Source organism: Palaemon carinicauda, chromosome 11 (genome assembly GCF_036898095.1).
Source record: "Palaemon carinicauda isolate YSFRI2023 chromosome 11, ASM3689809v2, whole genome shotgun sequence".
NCBI lineage: Eukaryota > Metazoa > Arthropoda > Malacostraca > Decapoda > Palaemonidae > Palaemon > Palaemon carinicauda.
The window spans coordinates 129177656-129196958 of record NC_090735.1 but is presented as its reverse complement, the minus strand read 5'-3'; the positions used below and the strand labels follow the sequence as shown (position 1 = coordinate 129196958).

At 40.2% G+C, this 19303-nt stretch overlaps 1 protein-coding gene across 5 annotated transcripts in view; it reads left to right on the top strand.

The window, feature by feature from the left end:
* LOC137650207 (LEM protein 2-like) overlaps nt 1-19303 on the top strand; it is a 62264-nt gene that overhangs the window by 4203 nt on the left and 38758 nt on the right. For 2 of the 5 annotated variants that reach the window (XM_068383400.1, XM_068383398.1), the window contains exons 2-3: nt 17404-17515; nt 19085-19213. In XM_068383400.1, coding sequence (XP_068239501.1) covers nt 17410-17515; nt 19085-19213 — 235 coding nt within the window. In that variant the 5' untranslated portion in view covers nt 17404-17409. The other 3 variants (XM_068383395.1, XM_068383397.1, XM_068383399.1) reach the window with 3 other exon arrangements.

Here is a 19303-nt window from a genome sequence, read left to right as displayed (position 1 = left end):
TTTACCAACTGGTTATCTTGTTCTTATTTAGCATTTCTGACCATTATTATTGCTGTAAATCACTCGTTTATGACATTTCCCCAACCTAAAAACCCCGGTTTCCCACTCGGTTCCCCCATAATCTCTGGTAACAACTGAATTGGTATCATCTCCTTTCTCATCAATAGTGCTTCTTAGCATCAAGTGTACTTTTTATTTCGTGCTGGACAGTACGAAAGAAGAGTAAGGTTTTCACAATATATATATATATATATATATATATATATATATATATATATATATATATATATATATATATATATATATATATATATATATATATATATATATGTATATTTCCTAATATTTTGTCAAACTTACCATTGATTATTTAATTCATGAAAATAGTTTCTCTGTAATAGAGGGTGGGGGGAGAAATGGCCTAGGGGGGGGGAAAAAATATTCTAGGGCTGAAATTCCCCCCGGGGGAATAACAGCCCGGGCTGCTTTTCCCGGGGGGGGGGGGGGGGAATCGATCCTAGGCTATTTTTCCCGGGGGGAATTTCAGTCAGGGGGGAAAAATTTCCTGCTACACCGGGTTTAGGAAGGCTTCGGACTCCAGTCACGGTCGTCATGATGCTCTCATTCCATCGTCATCCCATAGAGGCCTAATCTCCCACTTTCACAACCTTATCCCATTCACGGGCTGTGAAAGGGCAAGAGCCCGTGGAGGACCCACTTAGAACTAAGTGTGTCCTGAGCTCTTGGTCCCTTATAAGGGAGACCAATCTAAATCCAAAGGCTAGAACTATGCCTACGACCTAGAGTCGAGTATAGATTTAAAAAAAAAAAAAAAGCTTCAGGGCCACTCATCTTCGAGTACTAGGCAGTCATGAAAACACGTCTCCCCCTTGCTGGTGATAGAGGCAGTCGAGTACAGTAAGAGCAATGTAAAATGTCTACTGTACATATTCATACAGCGCAATATGACTTGCAAGATGGGGTGAATGTTGCAGTTTGTGTTTGGCGGTTTGATACACTGCTAGTGAGACAGAGATGGAAATTCATTTCCTTTCTTTTAGGGCCCCGATCATACATACATGAATACTCACAATAAATACAGTCATTTTCAGTCCACTGCTGGGCAAAGGCCTCAGACGTCTCCCTAGTTGAAATACTACCGCCAGAGAGTTACGGGGTCCTTTGCCTGGCCAGACAGTACTACATTGGATCCTTTGTCTGGTTACTGTTCTTTCTCTTTGCCTACACATACGCCGAATAGTCTGGCCTATTCTTTACAGGTTCTCCTCTGTCCTCATACACCTGACAACACTGAGATTACTAAACAGTCTTCTTCTCTCAAGGGGTTAACTACTGCACTGTATTTGTTCAGTGGCTGCTTTCCTCTTGGTGAGGGTAGAAGAGACTCATTAGTTGTGGTAAACAGCTCTTTTAGGAGACGGACACTCCAAAGTCAAATCATTGTTCTCTAGTCTTGGGTAGTGCCATAGCCTCTGTACCATGGTCTTTTACTGTCTTGGGTTGGAGTTCTCTTGCTTGAGGGTACACTTAGGCACACTATTCTATTTGATTTCTCTTCCTCTTGTTTTGTTAAGTTTTTTAGTTTATATATTTAATATTTATTTTAATGTTATTTTTCTTAAGATATTTTATTTCTTCCTTGTTTCCTTTCCTCACTGGGTTATTTTCCTTGTTGGGGCTCCTGGGCGTATAGCATTCTGCTTTTCTAACTAGGGTTGTAGGTTAGAAAATAATAATAATAATAATAGTCATGTCTAGGATTTGGCCATTTTCATCACCACGTTAGCCACTGTTGGTTGGTGATGGTGGGAGAATTTAATCTGATTGCTAACCGTAAACCAACCTTTGGTGATCAGGGGGAAAACCCATTTCACCACGTTAAAGGTATCCCCTCACAGAAAAGGTATATACAGGTTATATATATACAGTACAGTATATATCCTATATAATCAAGAAAAAGTGCTTAATACTACCGATAGAGATATGAAGATCCTTCTCTCTGATGGCGGTTCATTTTCCCTTTGCCTATACATTCACAGAATATTCTAGCCTTTACTTTACATATACACCTGAAACCATTGAAATTACCAGACTTCTTCTTCACCCAAGGGGTTAACTACAAAACTGTATTTGTCCAAGGGGTTAACTACAAAACTGCAATTGTTCAGTGGTCACCTTCTTCTTGATAAGGGAAGTAGAGACTCTAGCTATGGTAAGTAGCTCTCTCAGAAGGACATCCCAATTTTAGACAGATTTTGTCTGTCTTGAGTAGTGTCATAGATTCTGTACCATGTTCTTCTACTGCCTTTAGTTTGAGTTCTCTGGCTTGGCTTCACTGTTCGGTTACCTCGTGTGATCCTAAAGACGTAAGTGTATCGGTAACCGTTATGTAAATTTCATTAATGATTTAATCATTAGTGTTAAAGTGTCAACTAATTTCATCAATTATCAAAATTAAATATTTTTATAAATTAATTTTCAGTGAAACATGTGATTGTATAATTTTCATTGAAAAAATATTTTCTTGTCCTGGTCTAAGGTTTTGTTAAAATTTAATATTTCGAGTGATTTATTTTCTTATGTTAATTCTTTCAGTTTTGCAACTATATATATATATATATATATATATATATATATATATATATATATATATATATATATATATATATATATATATATATATATATATATATATATATGGAAAGAGTGTGTTTTTTCAATCACCAAATTTCTTAACAGTACTTGCTCGTAATCCCTGACTAAGAACGAAGCAAGAGGTGTTTTGAATAGTTCTCATATAATAATCACCCAGTTTTGTTTTGAGTATAGGTAAGAGACCTTTGGATATTGAGTGTTTTTATATATTATCGTCTGGGAGTAGCACAATTTTCTCAGAACTCTGGTATTAATTTTCAAGTATAATAGATTTATATACAAATAAACAGGTGAGTTTGGAACTCGGGAGGTTATGTAATTTGCCAGCAGTAATAACACACGCGCGCGCGCACACACACACACACACACACACACACATATATATATATATATATATATATATATATATATATATATATATATATATATATATAGAGAGAGAGAGAGAGAGAGAGAGAGAGAGAGAGAGAGAGAGAGAGAGAGAGTAATCATTTAATTCTCTAAGGGCAAATACATTGATTTTATGTGTGACTGTATACAGAAAAACATTTATTAAATGACTATTGTTAGCCTACATTTTTACATTGACTTGAAATCATCAATAGATATCCTTAGATATGATTGAGTAAATGCCTTATTGTGAAACAGCACAAGTGTAGACCTATATTTCATTTCAATTCTACAGTAGTTATAAAATAGTCCCGTAAATTAATTTATCATTGTTTCTTTTTTCTTGTCCCTCGTTCTGCAAATTCATAGTTGCATGTATGCCTAACTATTTCTTATCGGGGAGAGAGAGAGAGAGAGAGAGAGAGAGAGAGAGAGAGAGAGAGAGAGAGAGAGAGAGAGAGAGAGAGAGAGAGCCAGCTGTCCTTTCTAGCCACATAGCATTTCTTGTACCATACTGTGCCACTCAAGAACGCATTGGCCGATAAGAAAGTTTTGTTTCTTTATTACAGATTATGGTATAAACAGTTCATTGATATCATTATCAACGGAAAAAATGTTCTAACGCAATCATAAAAAAACTAACAATTAGTAAGTCCACATCCTCAGATAATAATAGATTTATCCACCACATGATATCAACTGATTTTCTGGAGTAATTATGTACCTAATCATAAAGTAAACAAGTCTTATTGAAGTTCAATGAACGAAACTGGAAATAAGTCATATTGAGAGAGGAATGGATGATAGGATTTATATTTATCATAATTTGCGTACAGTTTCACTGCCATTGACATGATGCCAGTAAACAAGTCTAGTGTCACTATAAAAAGAATGCTGCGCGTATGTTTGTATAGTGTTTAGCCCTGACATACATCAAGTGTACGATAACCACACAACTCTGTCGTCCTTCTGGTCTATTTATCGTTGTTATCATATATTTTTGGTCAATTTATCACTTTAATAGTTCTGGTTTAGCAATAAATGGAATAAAAGTTAAACCAGGTAGTCGTTAGAATGGATTTGAATTTTAAGACAAAGCTCCATATATTTGTTTAGTCCTTTAATTGCTATGAGTGTGCATGCGTTTATTCAAATAATTCAGTAACAGGAAACTCTTGACTGTTACGTAACACCAACACTAAAACAAAGGACTAAATGTGAATTTGTTACAGATGACGATAATTTTCTATATGGCATTCATCCCGTGACTGATTCATTGTATAATATGCAGTGATTTGTCCATCCTTTCGGAAAGCGAGAAAGGCGAGTTGCAGAATGTTGAAAGCGGTGGCGATCGGGCAAAAAAGAAACCTTGCAATTCAGGTTCTCAAGCTGAGAGAGCCATATCACCGTTGGCGGGCGTGCACGAGGACACGCCCACACCGCCCACAGCCGACCAATCACATGGGCGATTATTTCACTGTTTGTGCCGGGAACGGCTCCGTAGTACCGAAAGTAACTTTAGTGTTGCTGGTTACTAGCAAGTGCAACGTGAGTGTCGAAATCCATTGTTTGCCCTCATTTAACGGACGGGGATAAATTATCCGTTCTTCATTGGCGGGACAATGTCGGGCCTGACCAAAGATCAGTTGAAAAACGAACTCATAACGCATGGCGTCGAGCTGCCCCCCGCCGTGGCCAAAAAAGAAGAGTATGTGCGTCTGTACGAGAAATATGTAGCGCCAGTGGAACAAGCGAAGGGAGACTTTTCTTCTGACGACGAGGACTCTCCCGTCGTGGCCAAGGAAATGGTGAGGAGGAATTTATGCTAAGGCCCCTCCTCCCTTTTAAAATGACCTGTTATGACATGGGATCCTTTTTTGGCGGGACAGGTGAGGAGAAGGGAAAGAGAGAAAGAAGAAGAGTGAGAGGGGTCATCAGAAGGGAACCATTTTGCGCGGGAACCCAAACATGTAGGGAGCTGGCGAATTAGTAACAGACTCCCTCACTCAACCTCTCGCTCTCACTCACTCGGCCACCAGAAACAACCTTTTCTCACTGACTTAACTGTTCAACCTCACTTTTATCTTCACTCAACCTTCTGGTCCTCAGACTGTCCTTTCATTCCTCAGACCACTTCACCGTCAGTTGTTTTTGAACTGCCGCAGTTAACGGTTCCTTCCTAAGAGTGTATTGGTCTCTGCTTCATTCTTTATTTGGTAAATTAGTTGCAATGTGTACTTTAATGTTATTTTACGTGTTGTTAACGGTTTTTGGTTAGTGTTTAATATGTGAATGTGAGTTATTTATGCATTCCAATCTGTTTGTTTTGGGCCGCATTATATACATCGCCGAACTAGGATAATAGTATGGTGTAATTTCAGTAATATTACAAGTTATATTTTTTTTTTTTTGAACGAAAGGTTACCCTGTTATTGCTGAATTGAATTATTTGATACAAAATGTTTTTGGATACGTTAACCTTTAACCTTGATCTGTTCTTAACAGCACAAATGTAGGCCTAAGCCGTGTGGTTTGTTTTGATTCAACATCTAATACGCCTAATGACTCAAAGGGTCTCGGTTAGATTTCGCCAGTGATTGATATATTATACTGTATTTTGGTTTTGGTAGACTTTGTGATGTATCCTATGCAATATGTATGGTTAGGCTGGGAGACGTAACCATATGCTGTAAATAAGGTTAGGCAGGAAGATGCTATAGGTAAAGTTAGTCTGTTAGTCGCTGCGTATGCCGTAGGTAAGGTTAGGCTGGTAGACTTCGCCCTATACTGTAGATAAGGTTAGGCAGATAGATGTAACCAATACCGAAGGTTAGGTTAGAATGGTAGATATAGCCTACGCCATAGGTAAGGTAAGGTTGGTAGACGTAGCCTATGCCTGTAGTCAAGTTTTATTATATTTACGGACAGAAAATACTAATCTATTAAAAGAAACAGGTGTTTTATACAGCAGAAGTCCATTTTCTTCAGAAATGACACATTTTTACTGGAAATAAAACCTAATTATCTAAGAAATAATAATTAATGAGGTTAGCATGCACAGCTCCGCACATACAGCTTTCCAGTACATAGGCGCTTGATTTTTTTCTGTTTCTGCGGGCGCACAGCAGACTAAATATCATTAGATTTCTAAAAAATAAAAAAAAATAATGCCCCAATTCTAATAGTGTCTAACGGGTTATTGGTTTATTTGCTGTTGAAATAAGATCAAATTCAGTGAAAGTGCATTATTTATTACAGGAAAACTTTTTGCTTTCTGTTTATATTGTTGTTCTGTCCTTAATTATAATTTCACTGCATATGCTGTTGGTAAGTTAGTCGGCCTATTTAGTAATTCGGGTTATGTTGGTGGATGCTTTAGGTAAGATTAGGTGATAAATATGATACTTTAATTTCTAGCCAAATACATGAACCATATAATTTCCCTTCTCACTATCTTATTGATATCCAATTCTGACTATGATTATTGGGGCATTCACATGTTCATTAGTTTTTTTTAACCCCCCCCCCCTTTAAAAACAATTATGTGGGATCTCAGTGGGAAACTTTTTGGGTGGGGAAACACCAAAAAAGTTATTTACAGCAATAATGGTCAGAAATATATAAACACAAGAAACCCAGGTGGAAAAATATATGATTTATGTTAGCGGAAAGAAAATTGAAGCATAATTACCTATGATACTTTAATTTCTAGCCAAATACATGAACCATATATTTTTCCAACTCGTTATCTTATGTTCTATGTATTTCTGATCTTGATTATAGGGGCAAACCACCCATTCATGAGTTTTTGGACCCCCCTTATACAAAGACAATTATGGGGGACACAAGTGGGAAACCGGGGTTTTTTGGGTGTGGAAATGTCATAAACGAGTGATTTACAGTATTATAATGGTCGGAAATGCAAAATAAGCACAAGATAACCAGTTGGAAAAATATATGGATTATGTATGTAAGTGGCTGAAAATAGGGCAAACATGATTATTCAACACTTGAAATTTATAAAAGGGTACAGAACCTAACAAACCCGCCTAACCTAACCCAGTAGTATCTAGGTCACAAACCCCTCTCCCCCTCCGGACTCCCTCCCCAGGTCTCAACCCCTAGCTGGGGGCAAGCCCCTTGGCCCCCTTCCCAGGTCACAACCCCCTAGCCAGGGTCATTCACAAATAAATCCTTACTTTAAGTTTGGGAGGTTGAAAGCTGAGGGTTTTCTGTTGACAAAAGAAGAACTTTCACTGACCCAGTCGTAGATGTAGATGGGTGGGGTTGCACTTTGGCGACTTGAAGCAGGAAATAATGTAGGCGCTGGGACCTCTTGAGCTGGAAAAATAAGCACACTTTAGTTTGCTAATTATATAAAAACGAAACTGAACATTAATATACGTATTATGATAATTTTTACCTGACGGATAAAGACATACATACATACATACATACATACATACATATACCAAGGCACTTCGCCCGATTTTGAGGGGTAGCCGACATCAACAAAAGAAACAAACAAAAAAGACATAACGAGATAAATATTGAATAAGATATTCTTTTTGCATTCCACCACGGAGAACGTAACTTTTGATATCCCGCCACGGCCTTTTGATGTTTTGAGTATGCGCACCTGTCTTGGGATTCACAAAATTTTCTGAATGATTTACAGTGAGGTGCACATACCCCGCAATAGCGAGATCTTTGTATCCTTTCCATGATTCACTGTAGATTACGCTCATCGCCTTGATATAATGTTGCATCAAGGGCACAAGGGTCTTGGCATTGCTTGGTTGGTACAGTACACCAAAGTGACCACAAACATTTTTTTCCTCTAGCTCCATGCCACCGAACACCTACACAACAGACGAAGGCCTACCTCTGTTATGTTTCTACCTCCCAAACTTGGATTCATCGACTTCGACGACAATGCTAAGCCCACCAATAGCCGGCAAGTTCTGGCAGTAATTTTCCATAACTTCCTAACAACAAGACCTCCAGGTAATTGAAATTTGTAATGTTCAGCCAAGGTTATAGGTGACATTGCCATGCAAAAAGGACCTTTCAAGGAATTGATTCACAAACTGCAGTATTTCCCATGCTTGAACGTGAACCTTTTCCAAGAAAGTGCTCTTAGATGCGGTTACGGAAAAACCACATGCACGACGCTTTCCCTTTTTAACAACCTTGACTGATCGATTACAAGCCCACTGATTAACTTGAGTTCTGAAGACACAGGGCTGTTGGCAAAAAGGGCATTGTACGTCTGAAGGGATGACTCCATGTTTCTGCAGGAGCTCATATGCTCGTTTATTTTCTCTGAAAAAGAGGGAATGTATCTCCCACTCCCTCATTGAACAACCTTTACATATTGAAGCCATGATGAAAATGAAGAGAAAAGGGGGTGGGGATAGGTGTTGTAAAAGTACATCCGGGAACTTATGAAGAACTACTTATACTGTAAGCTGTTAATTGGTTTAAGAAACCACTTGACAGATACGTCATTTTAAATGCACAGAAAGGTCCGAAATCCATGGGAAAAATCTCATGGGCAATAAGTCCCCTTCAGTCTCAAATGTAAACAATGGACTTAGATTGAAAAACCTACTTCACATTTAAATCGACTGATACGCAAGTTATTATGCCTCAGCCCCCATTAAACATATAAGAGAGAAACCACAAACTAGCCAGCACTTGTCCAAATTGTCAGAGAAGGGCTCCAACACCTGTTAAATAAGTAAATTAATTTTTCTTGCTGTCTAACACAACAAAAGCTGAAATTTCTCATTATCAAAGGATTTTTCGTGGTGATAGTTCCATCCTGGTACATTACCTTTAATCCAAGAGTAGGTCAAGCCAAGCCCTATTATTATGACTGATAAGTGGCCAGCTTTCAATTTAAGTCTGATTTTCTTTGAAAATTGTATGATACAGCTCTCAGAGAGAAGTGGGGTCACCCCTCCGATCCCAACTACCACACAAATAAAATGAAACTTCTTGGTTGCAAGGTAAGAGAATGGACAGAAAACTTCAGTAACTGGTCAAAGTATTTCCACCAGTATATGCCTCAATTTTACATTTGTCACCAAGTACTGGGAAGACCAGCTACTTCATCAATTTTTCATTACAGTACTGCCATTTGCCTTGCCCCTCATCAATTGAACTTTTGACCTCTGTATTCATTTGAAAAATGATGTGAAATAAGTAATCACCTTGATGCTATATCTGTAACTCCCAGATTTGAGGAATGTATGACCTGTAGGCCCTAGTACATAAGATAGTTTATGGCAATGGTAAGGCAGGTAAGGTTAGATTATGTCAGGCCTAGCTAGGTTAGCTTAGCAAAGGTACCGTATATCTGAATAATACGGTAATTTTCACGCAATCAGTTTAGGGTATGGGGATTCCACCGGGTCCCACATTGGAAAGCTGGGAGCTTTTGTAATTGTACTTGTTTGATAATGGAAAATATAATTGTTCCCATACAAATACAAACCCTTGTCCTTTACATAGGAGAACAGTAACAGTGAAGCTGGCAATACGGCAGTTAAAAATTGTAACGAGATGTCAACTATCAGCTGGCAGCGGTGAGACAAAAGACTCCACTGGCTCACTTACAAACCACTTAGTAGCCGTCAATGAGAATAGACGATCTCTCTAACTTGGATGTTGACAGCTTTTCTATAGTCTTTCTCTTTCTAGCGTGTTTGCAGCTTCAGATGTGACTGCTTGTGATTTTGAGGATATCCGCAGAAATATGGAAGTGCTTATGGGTGCCGCCAAGACCTGCGGTAAAAAGTGCGGTAGAGACGAATTGTCATCAGTTATACTTGGCGTGTGGAGGACACTCCAACAGTCAGGCCTCCCCCTGCAATGAGTGTTGGGAGTAGTCATCCCCCAGTGGGATGATTATGGCTGGAGGAAGAAGTCCAAAAAGGATCCTTTGCATTCCTTGTCATCCTTGAAGGTCCAATTTTGCTTGTGCCTTGCCCCAACATGTCTCTTCCACAAAGCTAGTTTCTTCCAGACGCTATTCTCCTTGTAGATGCGTTTTACCTGTGTGCACCTATTCCAGATAAGCATTACCTGAACGGGCTAGATGCGCAGCTCATGATCACCATAAGGCACTTTACTTGGAGGGGGGGGAGGCAAGTTTCTCCATAAAACATAATTTTAGCAATTGCTAAGTTTTTAAGTCTTCGGTTTGTTGAGAAAAGTTTTATTGACCTTTAATTGGAATGAGAGAATTTGTGTTTTCAAGATTTTAACATCAGGAAACAAAGTTTTTATAGATAAGAATTAAATTTTTATTGTCATATACAGTACATATTTTTGCCTTATACAGTAATTAATTTTTCTTAGCATTAATATAAAACAAATTTTATTCCCAAATTTAATCGGGCCACCTTCATAAGAGTTTAGCCAGACTCATTGGGAAGGTGAATCTCCTCCTTTTCTTAATAATAAGGGAAGGTTAGTGCTACCTGTTGTGTGGGTGGGACTTCCAGCACCATCTGTGTTTACTATACCTCGTTAAAAGCTTCACAGCTAGTTTCAGCTTTGCTGAAAACGTTCTCCAATTACAGGTCAGATATGGTTAGGAAAAATACAAGTCAATAAATTTGTGAATTTTCGCTCAGCCTTTTCACTGTCATTAATTTTGCTCATCCTTTTCACTGTTATAAATTTGCTCCAGCATTTTCACTGCCATTATTTCAGAACTGGTATTTTAAATGTTGGAAAATGTTCTTCCTTGCTCATGAATTTTTTCTTTTATATCAGTTGATAGTATTATAAAGGAATATTTTTGACATTCGTGTACTGTACAGTACTCAATTGCAAGTATCCATGATTTTTCAATATTAATCTTACCCGATGATCATGTAGCTGTCAACTCTGTTGCCCGACAGAAATCTACGGTCGGGATACGCCAGCGATCGCTATACAGGTGGGGGTGTACACAACAGCGCCATCTGTGAGTAGGTACTCAAGTACTTCTTGTCAACAAGAACTCAATTTTTCCTCTGTCGTGCCACCGGCAAGACCTACTAATACGCCGTCCCTAACTGGATTTGTTTTCACAACTTTTTGGTGAAGTACACTATTCCAGTTTTGAGCTTTCGCTATGCAGGGGTTTTATCTTCATTTCAAAACTTGAACTCGTTTTGGATAGATTTATTTATGGTGACAAAGAGAGTATGGACTCTCTTTCACTTTTATGGCCGACCCTTCCCTTAGACGGAAGTGTTGGTGTCGAAGAGAGTATAGACTCTCTTTCTCTTTTTATGACCGACCCTTCCCTTAGACGGAAGTGTGTTTAGGTTTTTGGTAATTTTGCTTAACAAAGTTATAGATTTAGTTTATATCTCTCCGCCATTTATAGGCCTCTTCGATTAACTTTCCATTTATTATAAACTTATAAAACTTAATTTTTATGTTTGTTTATATGTGACCTTTCCTAATAGTAGGCGGTCCTTACTTGGAACCGAAGTTAATTAACATTGAGCCCGTCATATCGTATTTCCTGTTAAGAATTTATGCTATTTTAATTTTAATGTTTTTGAAAGAATTTCTTTGATAGTCTCGTACTGTTTTCAAAGATGAACTAACGTTTAGTTTAGTCTCCGCAGTTGTTGACGTTCAGAACGTTCAACATGCGCTCTATCGTTACGATAGAGAGAGAGTATTTCACGGTTTCACGTTGCAGTAAGAGTAAACCGATTCTAGCGTTTCGTTCATTCTTTCTTAGCTTAAATGGTTTTAATTCTAATAAAGGAACTTTTTATTTGGGAAACCTTCAGTTTTTTTCCTTTAACAAATAATATGTTTTAACGATATATAATTGGGCTCATCTCTCAGGTTCTAAGTCAAGAGAGAGAGTGAGAGAGATAGAGACGGAGGGAGAGAGAGGAGGATAAACGTTTCGTTCAAGCGGGTAACGTTGTTCTCGTTTTTTCTCTCTTCTCCCTAGTCGCTATAGGGGAAGAAGGTAAAACGTTTCTAGAGTTTTATTCTTGTTCCCAGGCTTTATGCGGTGAGAGATTTTAAACGTAGTTTATTTGATCTAGTGTTTAGTCTCTTTTCCAGCCACTGAATTCTTTATCTTTCATTATGTTTTTCTGTTACATTGTAAAACTGCTTTCGCAATTACTACCTTTTAATGAAGGATAGGATTGCGTGTTTCAGGTACAAACCACTTAAAGTTTCGAGTTCAGTGAAATAAGTGCAAACAGAAAATCAAAAGTGATAAAGTGATATGCGCAAAGTGTTACAGTGTTGCGTTCGAGGGTTCGTTTGTTCGTGCCAGTTGTTCACCTTGTCCGATACCTCTTACAAGCTCCCAAGCCCAGGGGAGAAGTAATGTCGAAGGACTTATGGGTTCCACAGGTCTTGATCGACGAACAGACGTTTCCCTCCGTGGTTTCGGGTGTATCTACACACGTTGCCGACGTGATCACCCCACCCACACAAAGACGAGAGAGCCCATTTATTCCTCGTCTGCGGAAGAGGTTTTCTCGCAGAAACCATGGACCAAATCTTGCAGCTTTTAAGTGCAAGTCGGTCCCTTCCGCGCAAGTCCAACGGCCTAGGTGTAGCCACTGGGTCAGTTCGGACTCGCTCCAGTCATCCGACGACTGCACACCTCCCAAGAGAGGCAAGGTGGTACCGCAACAGGCAGTAACTCCGTCTGTTGCCGCACCAGCTGTTTTAGACCCTCAGTCACAACGGACAGTAGCTCCGTTTGTTGTTGTTTTTCATAGACCCTAGTGGTCCATGCTGCAGACTTTACAGTCTCAGCTTGCTCCTTCATGCAGGAGTATCGTGCTGGAAGGTTGACAATGCACCTGTTAACCTACAACCCGCCGAGGTTGTGCGCTCAGCAGATACTGTGGCTGCCTGCTCCCACACTCCACCTGTGAGAGCTCCACCTCCGATGCGCAGTCCACCCTGCCAGACGCATGTTCTTGCTGCACCATCCGTTGACATGCGTGAGCTACCGCATCAGCAGTGGGAAGGTGCTGTAGAGCTGCCGGGTTCCAGCTCTATGCGGCTTTCTCCGCAACCCATGCGGCATGCTCCGCATACCATACAGCATGCTCCGCATACCATTCAGCATGCTCCGCAACCCACCGCAGCCCCTCCCACGCACCAGCACTCTGCTTTTGTTGTTGCCAGCTCCCACACTCCGACTGCGGAGAAGGTTGACGATGCACCCGTGGGCCTACACCTCCCACGGTTGTGCGCCCGGCATGGCTTCCTGCTCTCACACTCTTGTGAGAGCCCTCCACCCATGCACAGTCAACCCTGCCAGATGTATGATGACTCCCACACACAGAGCACTCCGTTGCCGTGCGTGAGCTACCACAAGCTGCCGTGTTTTGACACGGTGTGTCAGCCTCCGCAACACACTGTGGTTACCGCCACTCGCCCGCAGCAAACTAGTCAGTCAGGAGTTGAGGCTTCCCCACACAACTTTGGTTGTTGCCAACTCACAGACTGTCAAACAGTTACATGACGTTGCCTTCTGGTCTGCTACTTATACACCAGTGCTGTATGTCCTCACGCTCCTGTTGTGGTTGACAGTTCAGTTTTTGACAGTTCACAGACTGTCAAGCAGTTTCATAACGTTGCCTTCTGGTCTGCTGCTTTTGCACCAGTGAAACCCTCACTGAGAGATCCTAGCTTTTCTCGGATATGGTTCCTGTAGATGAGAAAGTGCTGTTCTCCCTCCTTCTGATATTCCCTTGAGGACTCTGTCATTTGGAGAGGAGCCTTAAGCTGCTTAGCCTCCTATGGACTTTAATTTAAGCATAACATGCTTCCAGGGAGGGTAAATGGTTCCGCTTCAGTCGCTAACCCCGTCTGTTGCCACACCTGCTCCCATAGACCTTGGGCTTTGTTGCAAGACATGCAGTCCAAGCTTAGTCCTTGATAGAGGATTTTTTACGGAGAAGAACCTTCTTGCCAACGACCTTCCTACCGGTTGGTTGTACGCCCTGTTGACGCTGAGGTATCCTACTCACGTCCGCCAGTTGAGATGATTCCTCCACCGGTGCGACCCAGTGTGGGTTGCCAGTCGCACGTTGACGTTAAGCTACTCTGGGAGGTGGTTGTGGACGTTCAGTGTATCACTGGGAAGACGTTCAACAACCAGCAGAGGTGACTTGTTGTGACGCAGTGCGGCAACCTCAGCAACCCGATAAGGGGTTGTCTGTACTACCCAGACAGTCTAGACAGTTTCGGGTTGTCGCTGTACTTCCTCGCATCCCCATGGTTGACAGTTCACAGACTGTGCAGCAGTACCATGATCTTGTGTCCGGCTCCGTCACGCATCCACCAGTGCGACCGGATTCAGCGAGTCAGACGTTGCCCACTCCGTTGCCGTTTCCTCATCAGTTTCGGATGAGGAACCCTCTGATGAGGACATGGCTGAACAAGAAGATCAATCCCCAGCCCTGCTATCCATCCAGTAGATGCTGAAGAAGGAATACGGCCCTGTCAGGCTGTGGATGAGTCTGGTTAGGACACTGTCATCCGTGGTTCAATTGGTGTCACTTGGAAGACTACACCTCCGTCCTCTTCGGTTTCATCTAGCTCTTCACTGGAAAAGGACAAGACGCTAGAAGCGGTCTCGATCCCGGTTTCCGGAAGATAAGTCTGGTCTAACCTGAGGAAAGGACTTTATCAACCTTTTATAGGGTCTTCCCCTGACTGTTCAGACTCCCAACCACGTTCTCTTCTCAGACGCATCGGACGTAGGCTGGGGTGCGACCTTAGGCGGTAGGGAATGCTCGGGATTATGGAACTCGAGTCAAAGGACAATGCATTTTAACTGCAAGAAGCTTCTGGCAGTACGTCTGACCTGGAAAAGCTTCAGGTCTCTCCTTCAAGACAAAGTAATGGAGGTCAACACGGACAACTCCCTGCTTTGATGTTCATCTCCTAGCAAGGAGGGACCTACTCTCTGACATGGTGCGAGTTCGCTAGTGACCTCCTCTCCTGTTCAACAGGTCTAGACTTTTCACTAGTAACAAATTTCTTCCAAGGCAACTTGAATGTCTTAGCAGTTTGTCTCAGTAGGAAGGGACAATAATTCCAACATACTGTATTGGACCCTCCACAGAGATGTATGCAAGAGACTTTGGGTCACCTGGGGCCAGCCAACCATAGATCTCTTCGCAACCTCGATGTCCAAGAGGCTCTCAATACTTTGCTCACCTATCCCGGACCCAGCAGTGGTTCTTTTAGAGGCCTTTCTACTAGATTAGTCTCATCTAGATCTATATGCATTCCCTCCGTTCTAGATTGTCAACAAGGTACTGCAGAAGTTCGCCTCTCACGATGGGACAAAGTTGACACTAGTTGCTTCCCTCTGGCCCGCGAGAGAATAACTTACCGAGGTACTTCGATGGCTAGTAGACGTTCCCAGAACTCTTCCCCTAAGGGTGGACCTGCCACGTCTGCCACGCGTAAGAAGGTACTCCAAGGCCTCCACGCTCTTCGTCTCACTGCCTTCAGAGTATCGAAAGACTCTCGAGAACTAGAGGTTTTTCGAAGGAGGCAACCAGAGCGATTGTTAGAGCAAGGAGAACATCCACCCTTAGAGTCTACCAATCGAAGTGGGAAATCTTCCTAAACTGGTGCAAGTCAGTATCCGTATCCTCGACCAGTACCTCTGTAACTCAAATAGCTGACTTCCTCTTGTATCTGAGAAAAGAGCGATCTCTTTCAGCTCCCACTTTTAAGGGTTACAGAAGCATGTTGGCATCAGTCTTCCGTCACAGAGGCTTAGATCTTTCCAACAATAAAGATCTACAGGACCTCCTTAAGTCTTTTGAGACCACGAAGGAGCGTCGTTTGGTTACACCTGGTTGGAATTTAGATGTGGTTCTAAGATTCCTTATGTTAGACAGGTTCGAACCACTTCAATCAGCCTCCCTGAAAGATCTCACCTTTAAGACTCTTTTCCTGATATGCTTAACCACAGCTAAAAGAGTCGGTGAGATTCATGCCTTCAGCAAGAACATCGGATTTTCATCCGAAACGGCTACATGTTCTACATCTTGGTTTTCTAGCCAAACACGAGCTGCCTTCTCGGCCTTGACCAATATCGTTCGTTATTCCAAACTTATCGTATGGTTGGAAATGAACTAGAAAGAGTATTATGTCCTGTTAGAGCTCTTAAGTTCTATTTTAAAAACCTTTACGAGGCCCGTCTGAAGCTTTATGGTGTTCAGTTAAGAATTCATCTTTGCCTATGTCAGAGAATTCTTTATCCTATTATTTTCAGACTGTTAATACGAGAAGCTCATTCCCTTCTGAATGAGGAAGACCAAGCTTGGCTGAAGGTAAGGACACACGAAGTTAGAGCTATCACAACTTCCGTGACCTTTTAATAAAATAGATCTCTGCAAAATATTTTCGACGCAACCTTTTGGAAAAGCTAATCAGTGTTCGCGTCTTTTATCTTAAGTATGTCCAGTCTCTTTACGAGAACTGCTACACTCTGGGACCATTCGTAGCAATGAGTGCAGTAGTGGTGGGGGCTCCACCACTACAATTCCCTAATTCCAGAACCTTTTTAATCTTTCTCTTGAAATATTTCTGGGTTGTCCGGAAGGCTAAGAAGCCTTCCGCATCCTGGTTGATTTGGCGGGTGGTCAAATTCTTTCTTGAGAAGCGCCTAGATTAGAGGTTGTGATGAGGTCCTTTAGTATGGGTTGCAGCCCTTCATACTTCAGCACCTAGGAGTCGCTCAGCATCCTAAGAGGATCGCTAGGCTCAGTAAGGAAGATGTACTTAAAAAGGCAGAGTAATGGTTCAAGTCGACTTCCTTACCAGGTACTTATTTATTTTATGTTTGTTATTTTGAATAACGGCTAAAATAAGATACGGGATACTTAGCTTCTTTGTTAACATGTATGCTGGTCTCCACCCACCACCCTGGGTGTGAATCAGCTACATGATCATCAGGTAAGATTAATATTGAAAAATGTTATTTTCATTAGTAAAATAAATTTTTGAATATACTTACCCGATGATCATGAATTTAAGGACCTGCCCTTCCTCCCCATAGAGAACCAGTGGACCGAGGAGAAAATTGAGTTCTTGTTGTCAAGAAGTACTTGAGTACCTACTCACAGATGGCGCTGTTGTGTACACCCCCACCTGTATAGCGATCGCTGGCGTATCCCGACCGTAGATTTCTGTCGGGCAACGGAGTTGACAGCTACATGATCATCGGGTAAGTATATTCAAAAATTTATTTTACTAATGAAAATAACATATTTTTATAATCTATTACAGCATTTCTTGTGCATATTTCAGGTCAATATGGATCAGAGTTTAATTATTGATGGGGTTGACATCTCTAAGCTTGGCGATGATGATTTATACCAGAGACTATCTGACTTGGGAGCCACAGTCGGACCAATTGTAGGTAAGATATAAGTAATTGTATTTTAAATAGCATGTACTGTGCAGTACTGTTTTTATTGTATTTAAATATTTTTATTCTTATGGCTATATCTTCAACTTTGTTAGTTTGAAATAATTTGTCAAGTTGAGGTATCGTAGCATTTTTTGAAGTGGACAACCATGGTGCAAATTTTTCCTTAGTTGGATGCCTTACAAATTTTACCCATCGCTGATCAGTCAGCAGATTTCCTTGAAAGTACTCAACTTGATCTTTAGCATTTTCTCCATTACTGTACAGTAATGCCCCACCATACCTCAGTAATTGGTTCCAAGAGATGATTTAGATGATTTACCAGAAATATGTTATGCTGTGTCATACTGTAATCATCGTATAGTCATGTTTCATCAATAAAAATCTGTTGCCATAAAGAGTGTCAGTTGAATATATGATAAAATTAATTTATACTCCTCATAAATATGGTGGTGATTGGCTGGTTTCAAGGTAATGCTGCTTAATTAAAAAAAATTCTCTCTCTCTCTCTCTCTCTCTCTCTCTCTCTCTCTCTCTCTCTCTCTCTCTCTCTCTCTCTCTCTCTTTTTTTTTTTTTGTTACAATACATATATATAGCATAAACTAGTCTTTATTTCCTTGAAAAAGTGTCAGTAAAATACTACTTCATACATTAAATAAACTTATACTGTACTTTGCTCAAATGTATGGTGGATAGTAGGTTGGGCTTCTAACATGTCATTTGATTTTGCCACTTGATCTCTCATTTTTATTTGTCAATAGCTGATCTCAAGGTGACAATGGTACTTACTTATATGGTATTTGTTGATTTCTAATGGTAAATTTCGCTTTTTAACATTACGTTGTGTTGGGCGATTTGTAACTAAATTTTACGTCTTGATTTGTGTTTTATTTGTATCTTTGGTAACTTTTAATGTGATATCTTATTTTTCTGATTTCTAATGCTAAATTTTACATTTTGACATTGTCTTTTTTTTTATTTTTAATACGGTGCTGTATATTATTATTTGCCAATTTCAAATGCTAAATTTGATACTTTGACTTGGCTTTTTATATTACAGTATGCTCTATTAGGCCATTTATAGCTAAATTTCTCTTTTTAACCAATGTAAGCACACATCACCAGACATACCAGCCATGGTTGTAAAGTTGCATTGGTGGTTATTAGACAAGTATCTGTAAAGTGACATACTGTACATTGCTTATACACATACTGAACACAAATAAGTACCTTACTTATAATCATCTATCATTTTATAAAAACATAGTAATAATCTTCCATGTTAAGTACTCTATAGTACTTGACTGTTATTGTATATTGTTGAGACTAACGTAAAATCAGGTAAAACAACGAATCTTAATTTGTATTTTTGTATTTGATAATCTAGGATGAGCAACGTAAAGTTGAAACTGATGTAGGGTATGTCGAACAGACATAAAGAATTGTATGACTGTAATATCATATCTTTACCTGGCTCCAATGCTGAGCCATAGGGCCCAAATTCATGAATCCAATCCTTGAATTTGTTATAACATTATAAAGTATTGTGTTACTTTCAGAGTCAACTAGAAAAGTATATCAAAAGAAATTATTTGGTCTGATGGGTGGTGAAGTTCCCAATTCCCCAACTTTCAATGGAGATGTTGATGAAGAAGAAGAATACTCAGACAGTGAAGAAGCCGAGGAAGGTAATTGTTTTTCTTTATAATTGCCAAATTATACTTTGTGAACACCCAATCTCTTCCAGCTGTCATATTGGTAATTTTACCAATATAATC